The 16,727-nt window shown below is 45.1% G+C and overlaps 2 protein-coding genes and 1 long non-coding RNA gene across 4 annotated transcripts; 2 read left to right on the top strand and 1 right to left on the bottom strand.

The window, feature by feature from the left end:
• Window positions 1-253: 253 nt before the first annotated feature.
• On the top strand, window positions 254-5,620 carry LOC131186781 (methanethiol oxidase-like). Of its 2 annotated transcripts, XM_058160704.1 has the most exons (11): window positions 254-281; window positions 578-690; window positions 1,725-1,910; window positions 2,264-2,384; window positions 2,629-2,811; window positions 3,127-3,305; window positions 3,635-3,713; window positions 4,134-4,255; window positions 4,497-4,589; window positions 5,073-5,191; window positions 5,458-5,620. In XM_058160704.1, exons 1-11 carry the CDS (start codon window positions 275-277, stop codon window positions 5,618-5,620), a joined length of 1,365 nt encoding a protein of 454 aa, XP_058016687.1. In that variant the 5' UTR covers window positions 254-274. The 2 variants fall into 2 exon arrangements, with proteins under 2 accessions (XP_058016687.1, XP_058016688.1); XM_058160705.1 differs by lacking the exon at window positions 1,725-1,910 and having other exon boundaries at window positions 266-281.
• A 3,456-nt stretch (window positions 5,621-9,076) lies between these two features.
• Window positions 9,077-15,119, top strand: LOC131186783 (methanethiol oxidase-like). The gene is made up of 11 exons (XM_058160706.1): window positions 9,077-9,098; window positions 9,406-9,518; window positions 10,570-10,755; window positions 11,383-11,503; window positions 11,746-11,928; window positions 12,259-12,437; window positions 12,681-12,759; window positions 13,163-13,284; window positions 13,530-13,622; window positions 14,101-14,219; window positions 14,427-15,119. Exons 1-11 carry the CDS (start codon window positions 9,092-9,094, stop codon window positions 14,584-14,586), a joined length of 1,362 nt encoding a protein of 453 aa, XP_058016689.1. The 5' UTR covers window positions 9,077-9,091; the 3' UTR covers window positions 14,587-15,119.
• Window positions 10,622-12,358, bottom strand: LOC131186784 (uncharacterized). Its single transcript, XR_009152416.1, has 3 exons — window positions 12,220-12,358; window positions 11,792-11,918; window positions 10,622-10,810 (listed from the first exon to the last, which is right to left on the bottom strand). It is a non-coding gene; the product is annotated as an uncharacterized LOC131186784 (long non-coding RNA).
• Window positions 15,120-16,727: the final 1,608 nt, after the last annotated feature.

Raw genomic sequence — 16,727 nt, 5'->3', positions numbered from 1 at the left:
GACCAAAAGAGACAGACAGAAATGCTCAAACAACCAACAAGAGATGCCAAGAAGGAGCTTCTGAAGAAGCCGAGCAAAGGTAGGAAGTCAATCCATTTCTTGCATCGGAGGCACCTGACTTTTTCACCAATTCTGCCTGTCCACAACCTTCCTTAAAAAACCCATGTCTCCCTTCTTTCTCCTGATGCACAGAAGCTAAATCTCTCTCTTCTTTTTTAAAGAGGGGAAAGAATGTTGCTATCCAGACGGTACCTATCCAACGCCCTTGGATGCCATGAAAGGTAAGAAGGGGTGTTCTGGGAAGCAGGGCAGGGAAGAGGATGTTGAGTCCAGCCGCAGAGATGAGGGGTGGGCTCACACTTCATATTAATCCACCTCGTTGTGGTGTGTGGAGCAAATCAGTTGAGCCATTTGGTGTGGGACCACTGATCTGGTATCGGAGTCCCTTGACCTATGACTCTGTCCACAGCATGGGTTAATCCAGTACCCTAAGAGCATCGGTGAACGCCAGTTCTAACTCAGACAGAACTGTGTTAAGGTTCAGGCCCAGGAGCCTAAAATGTGGATGTTTCTCTAGGACCTCAAGAGAAGCTGATGTACGTGCTCTGCGTCTTAACCGGGACGGGGACCCAAATGCCCGATTATCTCGCCACGGTGGATGTGGATCCCAAATCTCCCACTTATTGCCAAGTATGAGGATGCTCGGTTCTTTGGGGCGATGTTGCAAACGCTTGTTTTGTTTCTCTTTTCTTGGGCCTCTCTTTAGTATCTTGCATTCCAATTGCGGTCATAAGTCGAGGAAAATTGATACCAACATGTTCAGACTCATTCTCAGTTTCCAAAACACTTGGAAACCTGGGAACAATTTACTTTAATCAAATTACAGGAATCCTTTGTTCTAACCCCAACAAAGCTCAGCAGCTTCCAGCGTGTTTCTAGTCTTTCTGTTCCTCGGTGTCTAATGGGTATCCTCAGACAGGTTTGCCATTTTCACATTACTATGTCAGCAGAGTCATGGTCAGTTACACCTATGCACAGACACCTTAACCAGGTGTAGCTGAGGCTGGAACTATGAGAGCTGAGGGAAGCCTAAAGGATCATTAGCTGGTACCGCAGACTTCTATGCCATAATGCACTGAGCCTGTTCACAATCCATAAAGTAAGCAGGCAATGCTCAGATGCCGGCTCTTGCATTGCCACATATGAGGACTTCAGCTCCAGGGTTGGAATTGAGGAGCACTTTGATGCAGAAGGTGCATGAAAGACTGGGATGGGAAGAAAAAGGCTATGAGTTTTAGGGACGCCCATCCTGTCGCTGTCCTGCTTGCCAGTTGGGAGAGAAACCTGTATTCTGTCAGTAACAATACACAACCAATGCAATCTTCCACCAAGATCTTTCATCATCTTCTTTTAATGACCCCATAATCCCTTGCGGGGTGGAGTCTGGGCAACTGAATGGAGCTGAGTGTTTACTGGCCGGATGCCCTTCCTGTCACCAATACGGACCTTTGTTCAGCAGGTATATTCTCATTGTGCGCAGAGAGAGAAATATCAAGCAGAAGCAGAGCTTTCTACTAACAAAATCCTATTCTGTAAACGGTGTTTTTTATCCAAAGATATGCAAATCATGAACTTTTCGGGAAACAGATGGAGAAATCTAACCACAGCTGACGACGTAAAACAATGCATGTTTAATCTCTGCCTCTCCAATCTTTCCCAACCAGGTTATTCACCGGTTGCAAATGCCATACATTAACGATGAGCTTCACTTCATGGGCTGGAACATTTGCAGTAGCACCTTTGGAGACACCACCAAGAAACGCAACCGGCTGGTCCTTCCATGTTTCAACTCTTCGCGGATTTATATTGTGGATACTGGGACTGACCCCCGAGCTCCCTGCCTGTTCAAGGTAGGCCCGGCCATCTTCTGAGATTGTAAGCCAGGGAAATGGATTGCAAAGGACTCTGTGAAGAAGTGCAAGGGACTTTAAACCTGATTATAATTACTATTGATCGCTTGACTTTGTCTTAGTTTTGTCCGACCTTTTTATAAGTGATCCAAGCCAAAATCCATTTCCATAGATATTTGAACATAAAAAAAAGTCACACTAATTTTCCCCTATCAACAACCCCCATGTTTCACTGACTGCAGATGGGCTCTGCAGTTTTTAGATCAAAGCTATTTGAAGAGTTACAAAGAAAAAAAAATAGAATACAGTGCAAGAGTTTTTATGTTTTTTCTTTCTCTCCCCAACCTTGACAGGTGATTGAGCCCAGAGAGGTCTTCTGTAAAACTGAAGTGGCTTCACTACTTAACCCACAATGTCTGGGCAATGGAGAAGTCATGATCAGCTCCCTAGGGGACCTATTTGGCAATGGAAAAGGTACCACTGGACGATTTCCAAAAAGGGGGTTCAGATTGAAGTACTTGAAAGAGCAGGTGTGACTTGGAGGGAATGCCGAGAGGGAAAATTTTGCACACAAACTCTGAAAGCTGAAATTTGTCCTCCATGTGGTTGCCACCTCTTGGACATCTCCCTTGGAGCAAACATCTTTCAGCCAACCCTAAGTCACCCACATCTGCTATTTGAATTAATTTGCATTTGCCCCACCCACCTCAAACTGCAGGCTCATTTATTCTCGTGGATACGGAAACATGGGAAGTGAAGGGCACCTGGAACCGCCCTGGGGATGCGGCTCCACTGGGATTTGACTTCTCGTACAAACCAAGGCATAACATCTTAATCAGCACTGAACTAGGAGTCCCCAAATTCGTTGCGGATGCATTTACCCCAAAAAATCTGCAGAAAGGTGAGTTGCTAGAGCACTGCGTGATCTTATGACCCACTGGAATTCAAAACCCACGGGGGCTGCACTCCAACCTAGGGACGGATCCAAGATTCTTTGAAGAAGGATGACACTGAGGTAGTGTTGGTGGCCATCTAGTCCAACCCTCTTGCCATCCAGAGCTAGCTCTTCCACAGAAGGTGGCATCTCAGCTTCTGTTTGAAGGTCTCGAGCAAGCCTGGTACCTTTCTAAAGAAACTCTACACACCTTCCTGAGTACCCTCTGGCATTTCTACTCACCGGAGCAAGCTAAGATGATTTTTCTCCTTTCCTCCGTAGGGGTCTTTGGCCGCTGCCTGAACCTGTGGGACTGGACCACTCACTGCCTCATCCAATCCATTGACCTGGGGGAGGATTCAGTCCCTGTGGGGGTCCGCTTCCTGCACAACCCAGATGCCCCACATGGCTTTGTGAACTGTTTCTTCGATGGCTCTATGCATCATATTTTCAAGAAGGAGGTGAACATAAGTAGAATTTCTTTCTCTTTCCCCCTATCTTTCCATGGGAAACAACTGGCACCCGTGGCTTTAGCTGAGAATAAAAGAAATGGGTGACATGCACTGCTAAAAGGAAAACAAAGTACAGGTAGTCCTCAACGTATGCCCAAAATTGGGAGCAGAAGTTCTGTCACTAAGCAATGCCCTTGTTAAGTGAGCCCCGTTTGATTTATGACCTTTTTGCCATGGTCATTAAGTGAGCTAAATGGTCATTAAGCAAATCCAGCTTTCCCCACTGACTTTGTGGTCAAAAGTGTTGCATGTCCCAACCAACACTGTCCCTCTTGCAGGACGGGATGTGGACCACGGAGAAGGTGATACAGATTCCAAACAAGACCGTCACCGGGTGGTACTTCCCTGAAATGCCAGGTGAGCAAATGAAGTACAGAGGGCTTTTGTCCTCATGCCCCCAGCTTTGTTCGTCCAGGAGTTCTTATTTGACTTTAGTTATTTATTAAATTTATATGCTGCCCATCCTGCTGTCATGCGATTCTGCACAGCTTTACAACATGATAAAAAAATGGTGTAAAACATTAAAAATACCATTGAAATTGACAGATAAATTAGCTATGTCGGAGTGGAACATAAAAAGGGAGCTCCACCTTCCATTCGCACTCTCATGTTAAGGATTTTTAGCATCTTTGGAGAATAGGCCAAATATTTTCATGGTTGAAAGTCTTTTCATCTGCAGCTTTAGGGGAAACACCAATTCTTGAAAAAGTTGCACGCCAGGGAATCAAGCAATCCTACTTTCTTCCTGACCTTATTTCTGGGCACTTTCTCCTCCAGCATACAATGCTCACATAGTTATTTCGCTGGATGACCGTTTCCTCTACATGAGCAACTGGCTTCACGGCGATGTCCGACAATATGATATCACTGACCCCCACTGCCCTCGGCTGATGGGCCAGGTAAGCGCCTTCCCAGTCAAAGGCCTTGTAGTTGTGGGAAAAGCTTGGTGGCCTTCAAAGTTCACTCTTTCCATTATCAGAACCAGGATGCTGGGTTAAGCAGAAAGCTAATCCAGGCCTCATTTACTCATTCAGAGGGGATCCACTTTCAAATACCGTAGTCTGGGTAGAGGAAGACTATAGCTTGGGGACAGGAAAATTGTCCTTCGGCCTTAACTAACTCTTCCTTTGGGTCCTGCAGGTGTTTGTAGGAGGCAGCATCTACAAAGGTGGGGTGGTGACCGTGATTAATGATGAAGAGCTGGACTGCCAACCAGATCCCCTCGTGATCCAGGTGAGCCTCCATTTTCTGAGCATCAGCCTTCCCAGGGAAACTAGCCAGGCCACACAACTAGATGAACCTATTTGACTTTATTGTAAGGTTACATTAAGAGAATCTTGCAAGTCTGAAAATGTAAACTTCTTGCTGTCACATTTAATTGATTGCTCCATTAGGTATGATGCTTCCTAAGTTTCTTTCTCTGATTGTTAAGCCACTGGAGATTCCTTCTTCTCATCTGATTGTTTCCTAGGCAGCATCTCTCCTTCTTCTTTCCCCAAGGCCTTCTACACTTTCCACTACACCAAGATCCCAGTTTTGAGACACCTGTAGGAAACCTTTCGAGGAATCATTCTCAAGAGACAGTGTGGCTCCTTTTCTATAGGACCTCTTGAAATGCCAGAAAGAACTTTCCTGCAGCAGATTAGACTAAGGAGCTACATATAAGCCTCCTTGGACCTCCTATATTTGACCACTCCTTGCTTTTTTTCACCTTAGGGAAGGAGAGTCTATGGGGGACCCCAAATGCTCCAGCTGAGCTTGGATGGGAAAAGGCTTTATGTTACCAATGGTCTACAAACAAAATGGGATGAGAAATTTTATCCAGAAATGTTCAGGTATCTCTCAACTGGCGAAGAGCTTCAGACCAAATTTACAAGGCAGGCTGGGGGTTTCTCTCCATTCTCCTCCTTCTTGTATTACATACAAAATCAATCATATGGCTACTTTTTATTACTTGGCCATTGCCTCTCCATTTATACTGGAATTGCACATAGTTTCCCCATTTTTACAGTTCCTTAATCAGCTTTTCTAACTTTATGGAGGCCCAAATAAGTAAGCAAAAGACCCTCCTTTCTACCCTTGAATTCTTCTTCCTTTACAGGGAAGGGTCAGTCATGCTCCAGATTGATGTGAACACCGAGAATGGGGGTCTCTGTGTGAATCCAGACTTCCTGGTGGATTTCGGGAAGGAGTCGTGGGGTCCCGCTCGTGCATTCGAAATGCGTTACCCGGGAGGAGACTCTACTTCGGACATCTGGGTCTGAGACATTCCTTTTAACCTACCCTATTGCTATGCTAGCATTTAGTGGGCAGGAAGTGGGCTGTGGAGCAACTCAAAACCATAATGTTGGCTTATAGTTTTATCCCACTGCACAGATTTCTATGTTCGAAGAGAATGTAAACAGAGAAATTAAAGTTGTCATTGTAATAAAAGATTTTCTTCTTCATATACACTCTTTGGGATAAGTTTCATTTAAAGATGAGCGCGGCAACCGTTGACTAAGTCTATGTATTTTTCTCACAATGTATTTTAAAAGCGTCTTAAAGACCAATGCCTTCTTCCCGGGGTTTAGAGAGGAATGGCTCAAAGTCACCTAGCTTGGGTTCCGTGCCTAAAACAGGATTAAAATGTATGGTCTCCAACATCTAATCCAGCACCTTCAATTATTACACCACACTGCCATTCCATCCATCACTTAAGCCATAATTAATGTTAGTGCAGGAGAGGGATTTTCACCTAGCTATCTGAAGCCAGGTAATCACAGTCGATAGATCAGAGAAGAACAAGCTGGCTCTCTGCTCTCAGATTTTCGCAATCCTAGTCTATAAAGAACTCTTCTGAGTTAAACGGGAGCCATGGCTGTTCTTGGTATCTGCCAGAAGGCAGGGAAGGAGTAAATGCAAACAACACGCCAGGAAGAGGAAGAGAAATTATTAAATACACCAATCTGTTCCACCCATGAGGATATTAATAGCCGGGGAAGGAATTACGTAGAGACTGTTTTACCCCTTTGTGCCCATTACATTTCTATCGGGTCAGTTTTGAAAAGGAATGCCCTTGAGTTAAATCTAGTTCAACCGCACTCAACGTAGGCTTCACGGCAGTCAGAGGAGGTTGATAAGGACATGCATGTCAACCACAGAAATTGACACAAAACATGAATGGTCTTTGCTCCAACAGAAGCTCCAACTAGTCAATTAATTGAGGAACCAAACTCAGCTTCTCATAGAAAAGTCCTGAGCATCAGGGAACCCCCAAAAGTGGACTTTAATTCTGGCCCTTTAACCTGATGCAAAAGCATCCTCACTGAGGTTTTAACAGAATAAGAGTTGGAAGGAACCATGGAGGTCTTCTAGTTCAACTACCCGCTCAGGAAGTTTTGATTCCTTCTGCATCTGGGCACCTGGTCTTCCACTCATACCCTGAAGGCTGATAAATTAACCCATTGTAGCAAGAGTCTTTTTAACCAACTCTCTCTGCAGAGAGAAGGCTATCGTGCAAGCAGTACAGTGTTTTTCCTTGAGATGCTTCCATACTTCTTTTTTGCCTGCTCCCATGTGCGGCTCCCTCCAAATGGGGAGAATGCCCTGTTCTACCACAAGGAGGTGCTCACACACAGCCATCACCTGGCTCTGGGACAGCGCTAATCTAGGACTTTTAAGCATCTCCAACTAACAGCCAACAGCCATCAGAGGTCGCATCTTCAATCACAACACTAAGAGCAGGTGGCAAAGGAGGAGGAAGGAGTGTTTCTTCAGGTTGAAAACGGAATGCCAAGGGCTCCATGGCCTCCTCTCTGTGTTCACATTTTCATTTGAAGCAGTTTAATTGATAAGCAAGACAAACAAAAGCCAAATAAGCAGTAATTTCCCTCTGAAACGTTAATTCAGAGAAGGGAACATTGAACAGTCCAAATCCGTAGAAGGTGAGGGTTGGAAAAGGGCCTTTGGAGATCGCTTAGACTAACCCCCTTGTTTGGTAGGGAATGCCAAGGGATCCGACTTGGGTTTCCTTTCTCCCACATTCGGGACGGTGCTACCTCGAAGTCCCATGAATGTTGGTGGGTAGAGCTCCGTTTTCTATCAAACCCAACAAAGGTCATAGACAGGGAGGGTAGAAGAGTAAAACCTCTATGAAGAGCAGGAGGGGGATAAAAAAAGTTGTAAAACTCCAGCTAAGGAGGCAGAGCTGAAAGAAAGAGATTGAAAGAGGGAAGAAGGGAGCTTCAGACTCAGTTAATCACTTCTGAAATTCCAACAGTGGAGCCATCAAAGGCTCCACCGAATGGCTGGCACTCAGCAACAGGAAGAGCTTCGCAGGAGTAATTCAGAGAAGGGATGCCAATCCTAACCAGAAGAAAGCTAATAAACCACAACAAAGATCCACCAAATGAAAAATGCTGAGCTCCTGAAAAGCAGCCAAGACACAGGGCAGAGCCCCAGTTGTCTCCTTTTTATGTCCACTTTCCCAGCTTAATTGCCAGAACAGCAGAACTCTTGGTCCTCTCTCCTTCCCGTCTTCCCAGTGCAAAAACTGGGATAACTTCAAAAGGCAAGGATAAGGTTGAAGTTACCACTACTGAAAATAAAAGTTATCTACGGTAGGTTAGGACACAGCTGACGGTGCTTGCTAGACCCACGTTATGAGACATAGAGCTTTCTCAGAATTTGGAGAAGACGTTGGTGATGGTTGCAATTCTAACTTCTCGAGACTGCAAAAGAACTGAGAATCGAGGATGCTTCTTGGATGAGAAACGAAGCGTCTTTAAAAACAAAAGGAAGTCCACTAGTCTTTTGAAAAAGCACATTTGGTGCAAAGCAACACAAAAATCTCTGACTTACCCCGAAGGGCAGGTGATGTGCAGGCAAGCCTCCATTCCTTTCACAAAGCCCTCAAATAGCAATAGCCCTTAGACTTATATACCGCTTCATAGTGCTTTAAAGCTCCTCTCTTAGAAGCCTATTGCCCCGAACAATTTGGGTCCTCATTTTACCCGGAAGGATGGAAGGCTGAGTCAACCCTGAGCCAGTGAGACCCAAACTGCCAAACTGCTGGCAGCCCGTGATCAGCAGAAGTAGCCTGCAGTACTGCATTCTAACTACTGCACCACCATAGTTCTCAAATCATAAAACCATCCCCAAATTTTGTAGCTTCTGTTTCTTACGGCCTTCTGTCTCCAACGGGTGCACCGAACTGCTCAATGTGCACCAAACTGCTTTTTTCCCTGTAAATCTGGTTATGCAGATCTGAGTCAGCAAACCTAAAACCAGAAGATGCCATGGGGATTAAGATAATCTGTTCTGAAGATGCAATCAAAAGTGTGACAAGAAAAAGATGACACAAAGATATTAGGGCCTTTATTTTTTAACCAAAGGACATGAAGCGAAATTCAGTCAGCTCCCATAGGATATATAAACCGGCTGCAAGAAAGCAGAACCTCAGATACGCAAGCAGAAGCAGAGCAAAAGAGACAGACAGAAATGCTCAAACAACCAACAAGAGATGCCAAGAAGGAGCTTCTGAAGAAGCCAAGCAAAGGTAGGAAGTCAATCCATCTCTTGCGTCGGCGGCACCTGACTTTTTCGCCAATTCTGCCTGTCCGCAACCTTCCTTAAAAAACCTATGTCTCCCTTCTCTCCTGATGCACAGAAGCTAAATCTCTCTCTTCTTCTTTTTTAAAGAGGGGAAAGAATGTTGCTATCCAGAATGTTCCTATCCAACACCCTTGGATGCCATGAAAGGTAGGAAGGGGTGATATCATCCCGTTCTGAGGAACAGGGCACGGGAGAGGATGTTGAGTCCAGCCGAAGAGAATAGGGGTGGGCTCACACTTCATATTAATCCACCTCGTTATGGTGTGTGGAGCAAATCAGTTGAGCCATTTGGCGTGGGACCACTGATCTGGTATGAGAGTCCCTTGACCTATGACTCTGTCCACAGCATGGGTTAATCCAGTACCCTAAGAGCATCGGTGAACGCCAGTTCTAGTTCAGACAGAACTGTGTTAAGGTTCAGGCCCAGGAGCCTAAAATGTGAATGTTTCTCTAGGACCTCAAGAGAAGCTGATGTACGTGCTTTGCGTCTTAACCAGGACGGGGACCCAAATGCCCGATTATCTCGCCACGGTGGATGTGGATCCCAAATCTTCCACTTATTGCCAAGTACAAGGATACTCAGTTCTTTGGGGCGATGTTGTGGATGCTTGTTTTGTTTCCCTTTCCTTGGGCCTCTCTTTAGTATCTTGCATTCCCATTGCGGTCATAAGTTGAGGAAAATTTATACCAACATGTTCAGACACATTCTCAGTTTCCAAAACACTTGGAAACCTGGGAACAATTTACTTTAATCAAATTACAGGAATCCTTTGTTCTAACCCCAACAAAGCTCAGCAGCTTCCAGCAGCTTCCAGCGTGTTTCTAGTCTTTCTGTTCCTCGGTGTCTAATGGGTATCCTCAGACAGGTTTGCCATTTTCACATTACTGTGTCAGCAGAGTCATGGTCAGTTACACCTATGCACAGACACCTTAACCAGGTGTAGCTGAGGCTGGAACTATGAGAGCTGAGGGAAGCCTAAAGGATCATTAGCTGGTACCGCAGACTTCTATGCCATAATGCACTGAGCCTGCTCATAATCCATAAAGTAAGCAGGCAATGCTCAGATGCCGGCTCTTGCATTGCCACATGCGAGGACTTCAGCTCCAGGGTTGGAATTGAGGAGCGCTTTGATGCAGAGGGTGTATGAAAGACTGGGATGGGAAGAAAAAGGCTACGAGTTTTAGGGACGCCCATCCTGTCGATGTCCTGCTTGCCGGTTGGGGGAGAAACCTGTATTCTGTCGGTAACAATCCACAACCAATGCAATCTTCCACCAAGCAGAAGTAGACCTTTCATCATCTTCTTTTAATGACCCCATAATCCGTTGCAGGGTGGAGTCTGGGTAACTGAATGGTAATGAGTGTTTACTGGCCGGATGCCCTTCCTGTCACCAATAGGGACCTTTGTTCAGCAGATATATTCTCATTGTGTGCAGAAAGAGAAATATCAAGCAGAAGCAGAGCTTTCTACTAACAAAATCCTATTCTGCTAACGGTGTTTTTTATTTAAAGATATGCAAATCATGAACTTTTTGGGAAAGACGAAGAAATCTAACCACAGCTGACGACGTAAAACAATGCACGTTTAATCTCTGCCTCTCCAATCTTTCCCAACCAGGTTATTCACCGGTTGCAAATGCCATACATTAACGATGAGCTTCACTTCATGGGCTGGAACATTTGCAGTAGCACCTTTGGAGACACCACCAAGAAACGCAACCGGCTGGTCCTTCCGTGTTTCAACTCTTCGCGGATTTATGTGGTGGACACTGGGACTGACCCCCGAGTTCCCTGCCTGTTCAAGGTAGGCCCAGCCATCTTCTGAGATTGCAAGCCAGGGAAATGGATTGCAAAGAAATCTGTGACAAAATGCAAGGGACTTTAAACCTGATTATAACCTCTATTGATCCCTTGACCTTGCCTTAGTTTTGCCCGACCTTTTTATAAGTGATCCAAGCCAAAATCTATTTCCAAAGATACTGAACAAAAAAAAATATGCATACATTCGATTTTTGTGATTCTCAAGTCTCCCTGCAAAATCGCTGAGCAGAATTATTATGCATAGAATGAAGGGAATTAAATCAAAGGGAGGAGCTCATGTTGATTTTAAACAGAAAAGGAAAATAAGTTAACAAAAAAGACCACACTTTTGAAAGATGAATATCTACAGTATAGAATAGAAACCGGTTTACCATTCCCACACCTGCAATTTATTGCAGTATAGGAAGAAATCCGGACAAACGAGCCAATTATATAAGAGATGTCACACTAATTTTCCTGTCACATTCCTATAAACAACCCCCATGTTTCACTGACCGCAGATAGGCTCCAGAGTTTTTAGAGCAAAGCAATTTGAAGAGTTACAAAGAAAAAGAAATACAACTACAATGCAAGGGTTTTGATTTTCTCTTCTTCTCCCCAACCTTGATAGGTGATTGAGCCCAGAGAGGTCTTCTGTAAAACCAAAGTGGCTTCACTACTCACCCCACGCTGTCTGGGCAGCGGAGAAGTCATGATCGGCTCCCTAGGGGACCTATTTGGCAATGGAAAAGGTACCGCTGGACAGATCTGTTTTCCAAAATAGGGGTCCATATTGAGGTGTTGTGATGTGGCTCAGAAGATGTTGAGAGAGAAACTTTCTCTACAAACTCTGAAAACCTGAAATTTGAGCCCTGGACTCTCTTCCAGGCTATTGCCACCTCTTGGACAATTCTGAATGGGGTAAACTACTTTCAGCCAACTTTTCCTGGGAATCACTACATCTGTTTGAATTCATTTGAACCCCAAACTGCAGGTGCATTTATTCTTGTGGATACAGAAACATGGCAAGTGAAGGGTACCTGGAACCGCCCTGGGGATGAGGCTCCATTAGGATATGACTTCTGGTACAAACCAAGGCATAACGTCTTATTCAGCACTGAACTGGCGATCCCCAAATTTCTCGTAGAAGGGGTCAACCCTGAATTTCTGGGGAAAGGTGAGATAATGGAACATTGACTGAGATTAAGGTCCATTGGTCAGGGGGATTGGACTCTTACCTAAAATGGGACCCATGACTCCATGTAGAAGGAGGCACTGAGAGAGGTATTGGTAGCTATTTAGTCCAATCCTCTTGTCTATCTAGAGCTAGCCCTTCCCCAAGAGGTGGCACCTCAGCTTCTGCTTGGATGTCTCCAAATTAGAAAGCCCACCATCCTTCTAAGGAACTGCTTAGTGAAACCTCCACACCCTCCTGAATACCCTTCTGGCAGGAGGCGTTCCTACTCACCACAAGAAATTGAGCTGATTCTTCTCTTTTCCTCTGTAGACCGCTATGGCCGCCGCCTGAATGTGTGGGACTGGACCACCCACTGCCTTGTCCAGTCTATTGACCTGGGGGAGGATTCTGTCCCCTTGAATGTCCGCTTCCTGCACAACCCAGACGCCTCACATGGCTTTGTGGGTTGTGCCTTCAATGGCGCTGTGCATCATATTTTCAGGAAGGAGGTAAAAACAAGTAGAGTTAGGGTTAGGGTTAGGACTTTCCATCAGAAAGAACTGGCCTCTGAGGCTTCAGTTTAGAATAAAAGAAACAGGTAAACTGCGGTATTAAAAAGAGTGCATAATACCGAGAATCCTCCACTTATCACCATGGTCATTAAGTGAATTATATGGTTATTAAGCAAAACCAGACTTCCCCACTGACTTTAAAAGCTCTATATGTTCCAACCAACCCTGTGTGTCTTGCAGGATGGGACATGGATCACAGAGAAGGTAATTCAGATTCCAGACAAGACGGTCAGTGGGTGGTACTTACCCAAAATGCCAGGTAGGTAAATATAGTACAGAAGGGCTTTTGTTCTCATACTTACCTCTATCTTAATATATAACAATATAATCTTCATATGTATGAATTTATATGCTGCCCATTTTGCTGTCATGAGACTCTGGAAGGCTGACGCCATGATAAAACAATAGTATAAAATATTAAATATAACCTTAAAATTAACAGAGAATTAGGTATGTTGGAGGGGAATATAAAAAGGGTTTGCACCCTCCATCTTCAAATTAAGGATTTTTAGCATCTTTTGAGAACAGGCTGAGTCTCATCATGGCTGAAAGAGATCTGCATCTTTTGGGGAGACAAAAATTCTTGCAAATGTTGCATGCCAGGGAATTAAGCAATTCTACTTTCTTCCTGGTCTTATTTCTGAGCACTTTCTCTTTCCCAGCATACACCAGTTACTTTGTTATATCATTGGATGACCGTTTCCTGTATATAAGCAACTGGTTTCATGGTGACGTTCGACAGTACGACATCACCGATCCCCACTGCCCTCAGCTGATGGGCCAGGTGAGTTTCCTCTCACCTAAAGGCCCTGGAACCATGAGGAAGGCTTGGGGTCCTTTCAGAAGTCCCTTCTTCCACCATTGGAACAAGAGGTCAGGTTAAGCAGAAAGCCAGTTCTCTGGCAAAGAACCCCCGTTTTCAGATGCGGTCCACTTCCAAATACCAGAGTCTGGGTAGAGGAAGACTGTAGCTTGGGGAAGGGAAAACTGTCCTTCGGCCTGAACTAACTCTTCCTTTGGGTCCTGCAGGTGTTTGTAGGAGGCAGCATCTACAAAGGTGGGGTAGTGACTGTGATTAAGGATGAAGAGCTGGACTGCCAACCAGATCCCCTTGTGATCCAGGTGAGCCTCCGTTTTCTGAGCATCAGCCCTCCCTAGAAAACCAGGCAGGTTACACAAGTAGATGAACCTATTCGACTTTATTATAAGGCTACATTAAGAAATCTTGCAAGTCTGACAATATAACATTCCTGCTGCCACTTTTAACTGCTTGATCCATTAGATATGGTCCTTCCTAAGTTTCTTTCTCTGACGTTAAGCCACCGGCAGCTCCTTCCTCTCGTTTGATTGTTTCCTAGGCAGCATCTCTTCTCCTGCTTCCCCTAGGTCATGCGTTACACCGAAAAAAGATCCTGGTTTGAGTCATTTGCAGGAAACCTGACAACAAATCATTCTCAAGAGAGACCATGGCTTCTTTTCTATGGGACCTCTTAAAAGCCCACAAATAAATCTCCTGCAGCAGATTAAACTAAGGAGCTGTATATAAACCTCCTTGTACCGCCTATATTTCTTGACCACTCTTTGCTTTTTTTCCTCTTAGGGAAGGAGAGTATATGGAGGACCTCAAATGCTCCAGCTGAGTTTGGATGGGAAAAGGCTTTATGTTACCAACAGTCTCTACACACAGTGGGATGAGCAATTTTATCCAGAAATGTTCAGGTATGAAATCTCTCAACAGACGAAGAACATTCAGACCAAATTTGCAGGGAGGTGGGCTCCCCTCCTCCTCTTTCCTCTATTACATGCCAAATCAATCTTGTCCTTACTTTCTACTACTTTTTTATTGTCTCTCTATTTATACTGGAATTGCACAAAGTTTTCCCATCTCTAGTTTCATAGTAACCTTGAATTCTTCCTCCTTTGCAGGGAAGGGTCAGTCATGCTCCAGATCGACGTGGACACAATGAAGGGGGGGCTCTGTGTGAATCCAGATTTTCTGGTGGATTTCGGGAAGGAGCCGTGGGGTCCCGCTCATGCGCACGAAATGAGTTACCCGGGAGACTGTACTTCGGACATCTGGGTCTGAGACATTCCTCTTAGCCTACCCTATTGTTATGCTAGCATTTAGTGGGTAGGGAACTGAAGCAGAGAGCAACTCAAAACCAGAGTGTTGGTTTGTAGTTTAATCCTGCTCCAGATTTCCATGCTTGAGGAATGTGAACAGAGAAATTGTCATCATAATAAAAAGTGTTCTTGATAATACAGACTCTTGAGGGTAAATTTTATTTGAAGATGAGAGCGGCAACCATTGACCAAGTCTATGTATTTTTCTCACAATGCAGTTTAAAAGCCTCTTAAGGACCAATGTCTTCTTCCTGGGGTTTAGAGTGGCTCAAAGTCACCCAGCTTGGCTTCCGTGCCTAAAACAGGATTAAAATTTATGGTCTCCAACATCTAATCCAGCACCTTCAACTATTACACCACACTGGCACTCCATCCATAACTTAAGCCATAGTCAGTTGCAGGAGAAGGATTTTCACTTAGCTATCCTCAAGCACTACTAGGTAATCACAGCCAACAAATCAGAGAGACGAAAATGGCTCTTCTGGACATGTATCTCCTGGACAAGGGAAAAGAGGGATTTCAGCAAGTGGGAGGAAGAAATCCATCTAAATTGGGGGGGGGCACAACTTTGGCAGGGGGCTTCCTTTGAATGATACGGTAGGCACCAATGATGTCAGCTCTCAGAAAAATACATTTAACTCCACTGGATGTAAATTCCACAGCAGTCAGGTGAGGCTGGTAGGATACACATCTCAACCACAGAAGTTTAGGCAGAACATGAAAGGTTTTTGCTCAGCTAGCGAGGCAAGGAACCAGTTCCTTACACCAAAGTCCCAAGCGAGGAGTTTCCGCCAAGTCCAGTTACCCACCAGTTTCCAACTCAGAAGCTGAGGTTCCTCAGATGGAGCTTTGTGGTGAGGTCTCACCATTCCTGTCAGAAGACTTGTGAAGTGGGTGTGGAAGACACAGGAAATGTAACACACTTCAAAGTTACCAACTGGAGACTGATAAGAAGAGACCGTGCTGTGTAAGAAAAACAATAAAACCACCACATTGTGGGGCATGGCTGTCTACCTACTACGCACTTACTACAGAGAGAGCGATTACCTCAACAGCCCCGAGCGCCCGCTGGACCCCTCCCTCCCCAGTCTAAACAGGTGTTGTCCTCCCGCCTCCGCCTCCCTCTGGCGCCCTCTCACCTTCCCCAGGTCGCCCGCCAGAGCGTTCCGCCCCGCCCACACAGCACCTTCGTCCGCCGAGCGGCGCACGGATTGGCCGGCGCGCGCGACGTCACTGGCGGTGGGGGCGGGGCTGCCTTGTTGGCGCGCGCCTGAAGCGGAGAGTTCTGAGATTTGGCGGGAAACTGTTGCCTCCTTTTCTTCTTCCATCGTTTTTGCTTTTTCCTCCTCTTCCTCCATCATCTCATTCTTTTCCTTTTCCTCCTCCATCATCTCCTTTTCTTTTTTCTCCTCCTCCTCCTCCATAATCCCTCTTCCTCCTCCTCTTTCCTGAGGTAAATGATCCTCAGCAGAAGATGGAAGGTGGCTCACTCCTATCCCTGTGAGGAGGCCTCAGGGCTATGACAACCACCATTTCACCAAATGTCATTCTGGAAAGGTCTTCTGAATCACTTGTGTTTTTCTCCCTTCCACAGATGGGGAAATTCTGAACGTGAGGTTTGATTCTTCCCAGGTGGAAACAAAGAATTGCCGAGAGTTGTAAAGTCTGTGAAGGCAAACTTGACCAAAACGGGACAGAAGCTGCCTGACTTGTCTTAATATTTTGATGAAAAATGTGAATAAATCTGCCTAATTATATTAAACTGATGGCTCTATGAGGCTGTACTTTGTCTGGGGGTTTTCTTCCATGAGATAATTTGAGCAAAAGAGCAATACTTAATGTGGTACAACTTTTCCTGCCTTTATATTCACTTGGTGTTGACTAAATGATCTACAATATAATTATAATGTAGTGAGTTAGGATGACACCTATGAAAAACACCATCACGAGAAAAATTAAGCCAATTAAACCTTAATTCCAAACACACTGCCAAGGAATGAACCCTTCAAACACCTTGAAAGATATACTCCCCCCAGGACTCCGTCAACTTCCGGACCTCCGAACCTTTCGTCGCGAGCTTAAAACTCACCTATTCATCTGCGC

The sequence above is a fragment of the Ahaetulla prasina genome, chromosome 17 (assembly GCF_028640845.1).
Source record: "Ahaetulla prasina isolate Xishuangbanna chromosome 17, ASM2864084v1, whole genome shotgun sequence".
NCBI lineage: Eukaryota > Metazoa > Chordata > Lepidosauria > Squamata > Colubridae > Ahaetulla > Ahaetulla prasina.
The sequence above is the reverse complement of the archived record's forward strand: the minus strand, read 5'-3'. Positions and strand labels throughout refer to the sequence as shown.

Bases quoted from the DNA above. Each gene is read 5' to 3' on its own strand.
- LOC131186781 (XM_058160704.1), top strand. The intron at 2,385-2,628 runs GTACCACTGGAC...CTCAAACTGCAG, and splicing joins CCTATTTGGCAATGGAAAAG to GCTCATTTATTCTCGTGGAT. The intron at 3,714-4,133 runs GTGAGCAAATGA...TTTCTCCTCCAG, and splicing joins GTACTTCCCTGAAATGCCAG to CATACAATGCTCACATAGTT.
- LOC131186783 (XM_058160706.1), top strand. The intron at 9,519-10,569 runs GTACAAGGATAC...TTTCCCAACCAG, and splicing joins AATCTTCCACTTATTGCCAA to GTTATTCACCGGTTGCAAAT. The intron at 12,760-13,162 runs GTAGGTAAATAT...TCTCTTTCCCAG, and splicing joins GTACTTACCCAAAATGCCAG to CATACACCAGTTACTTTGTT.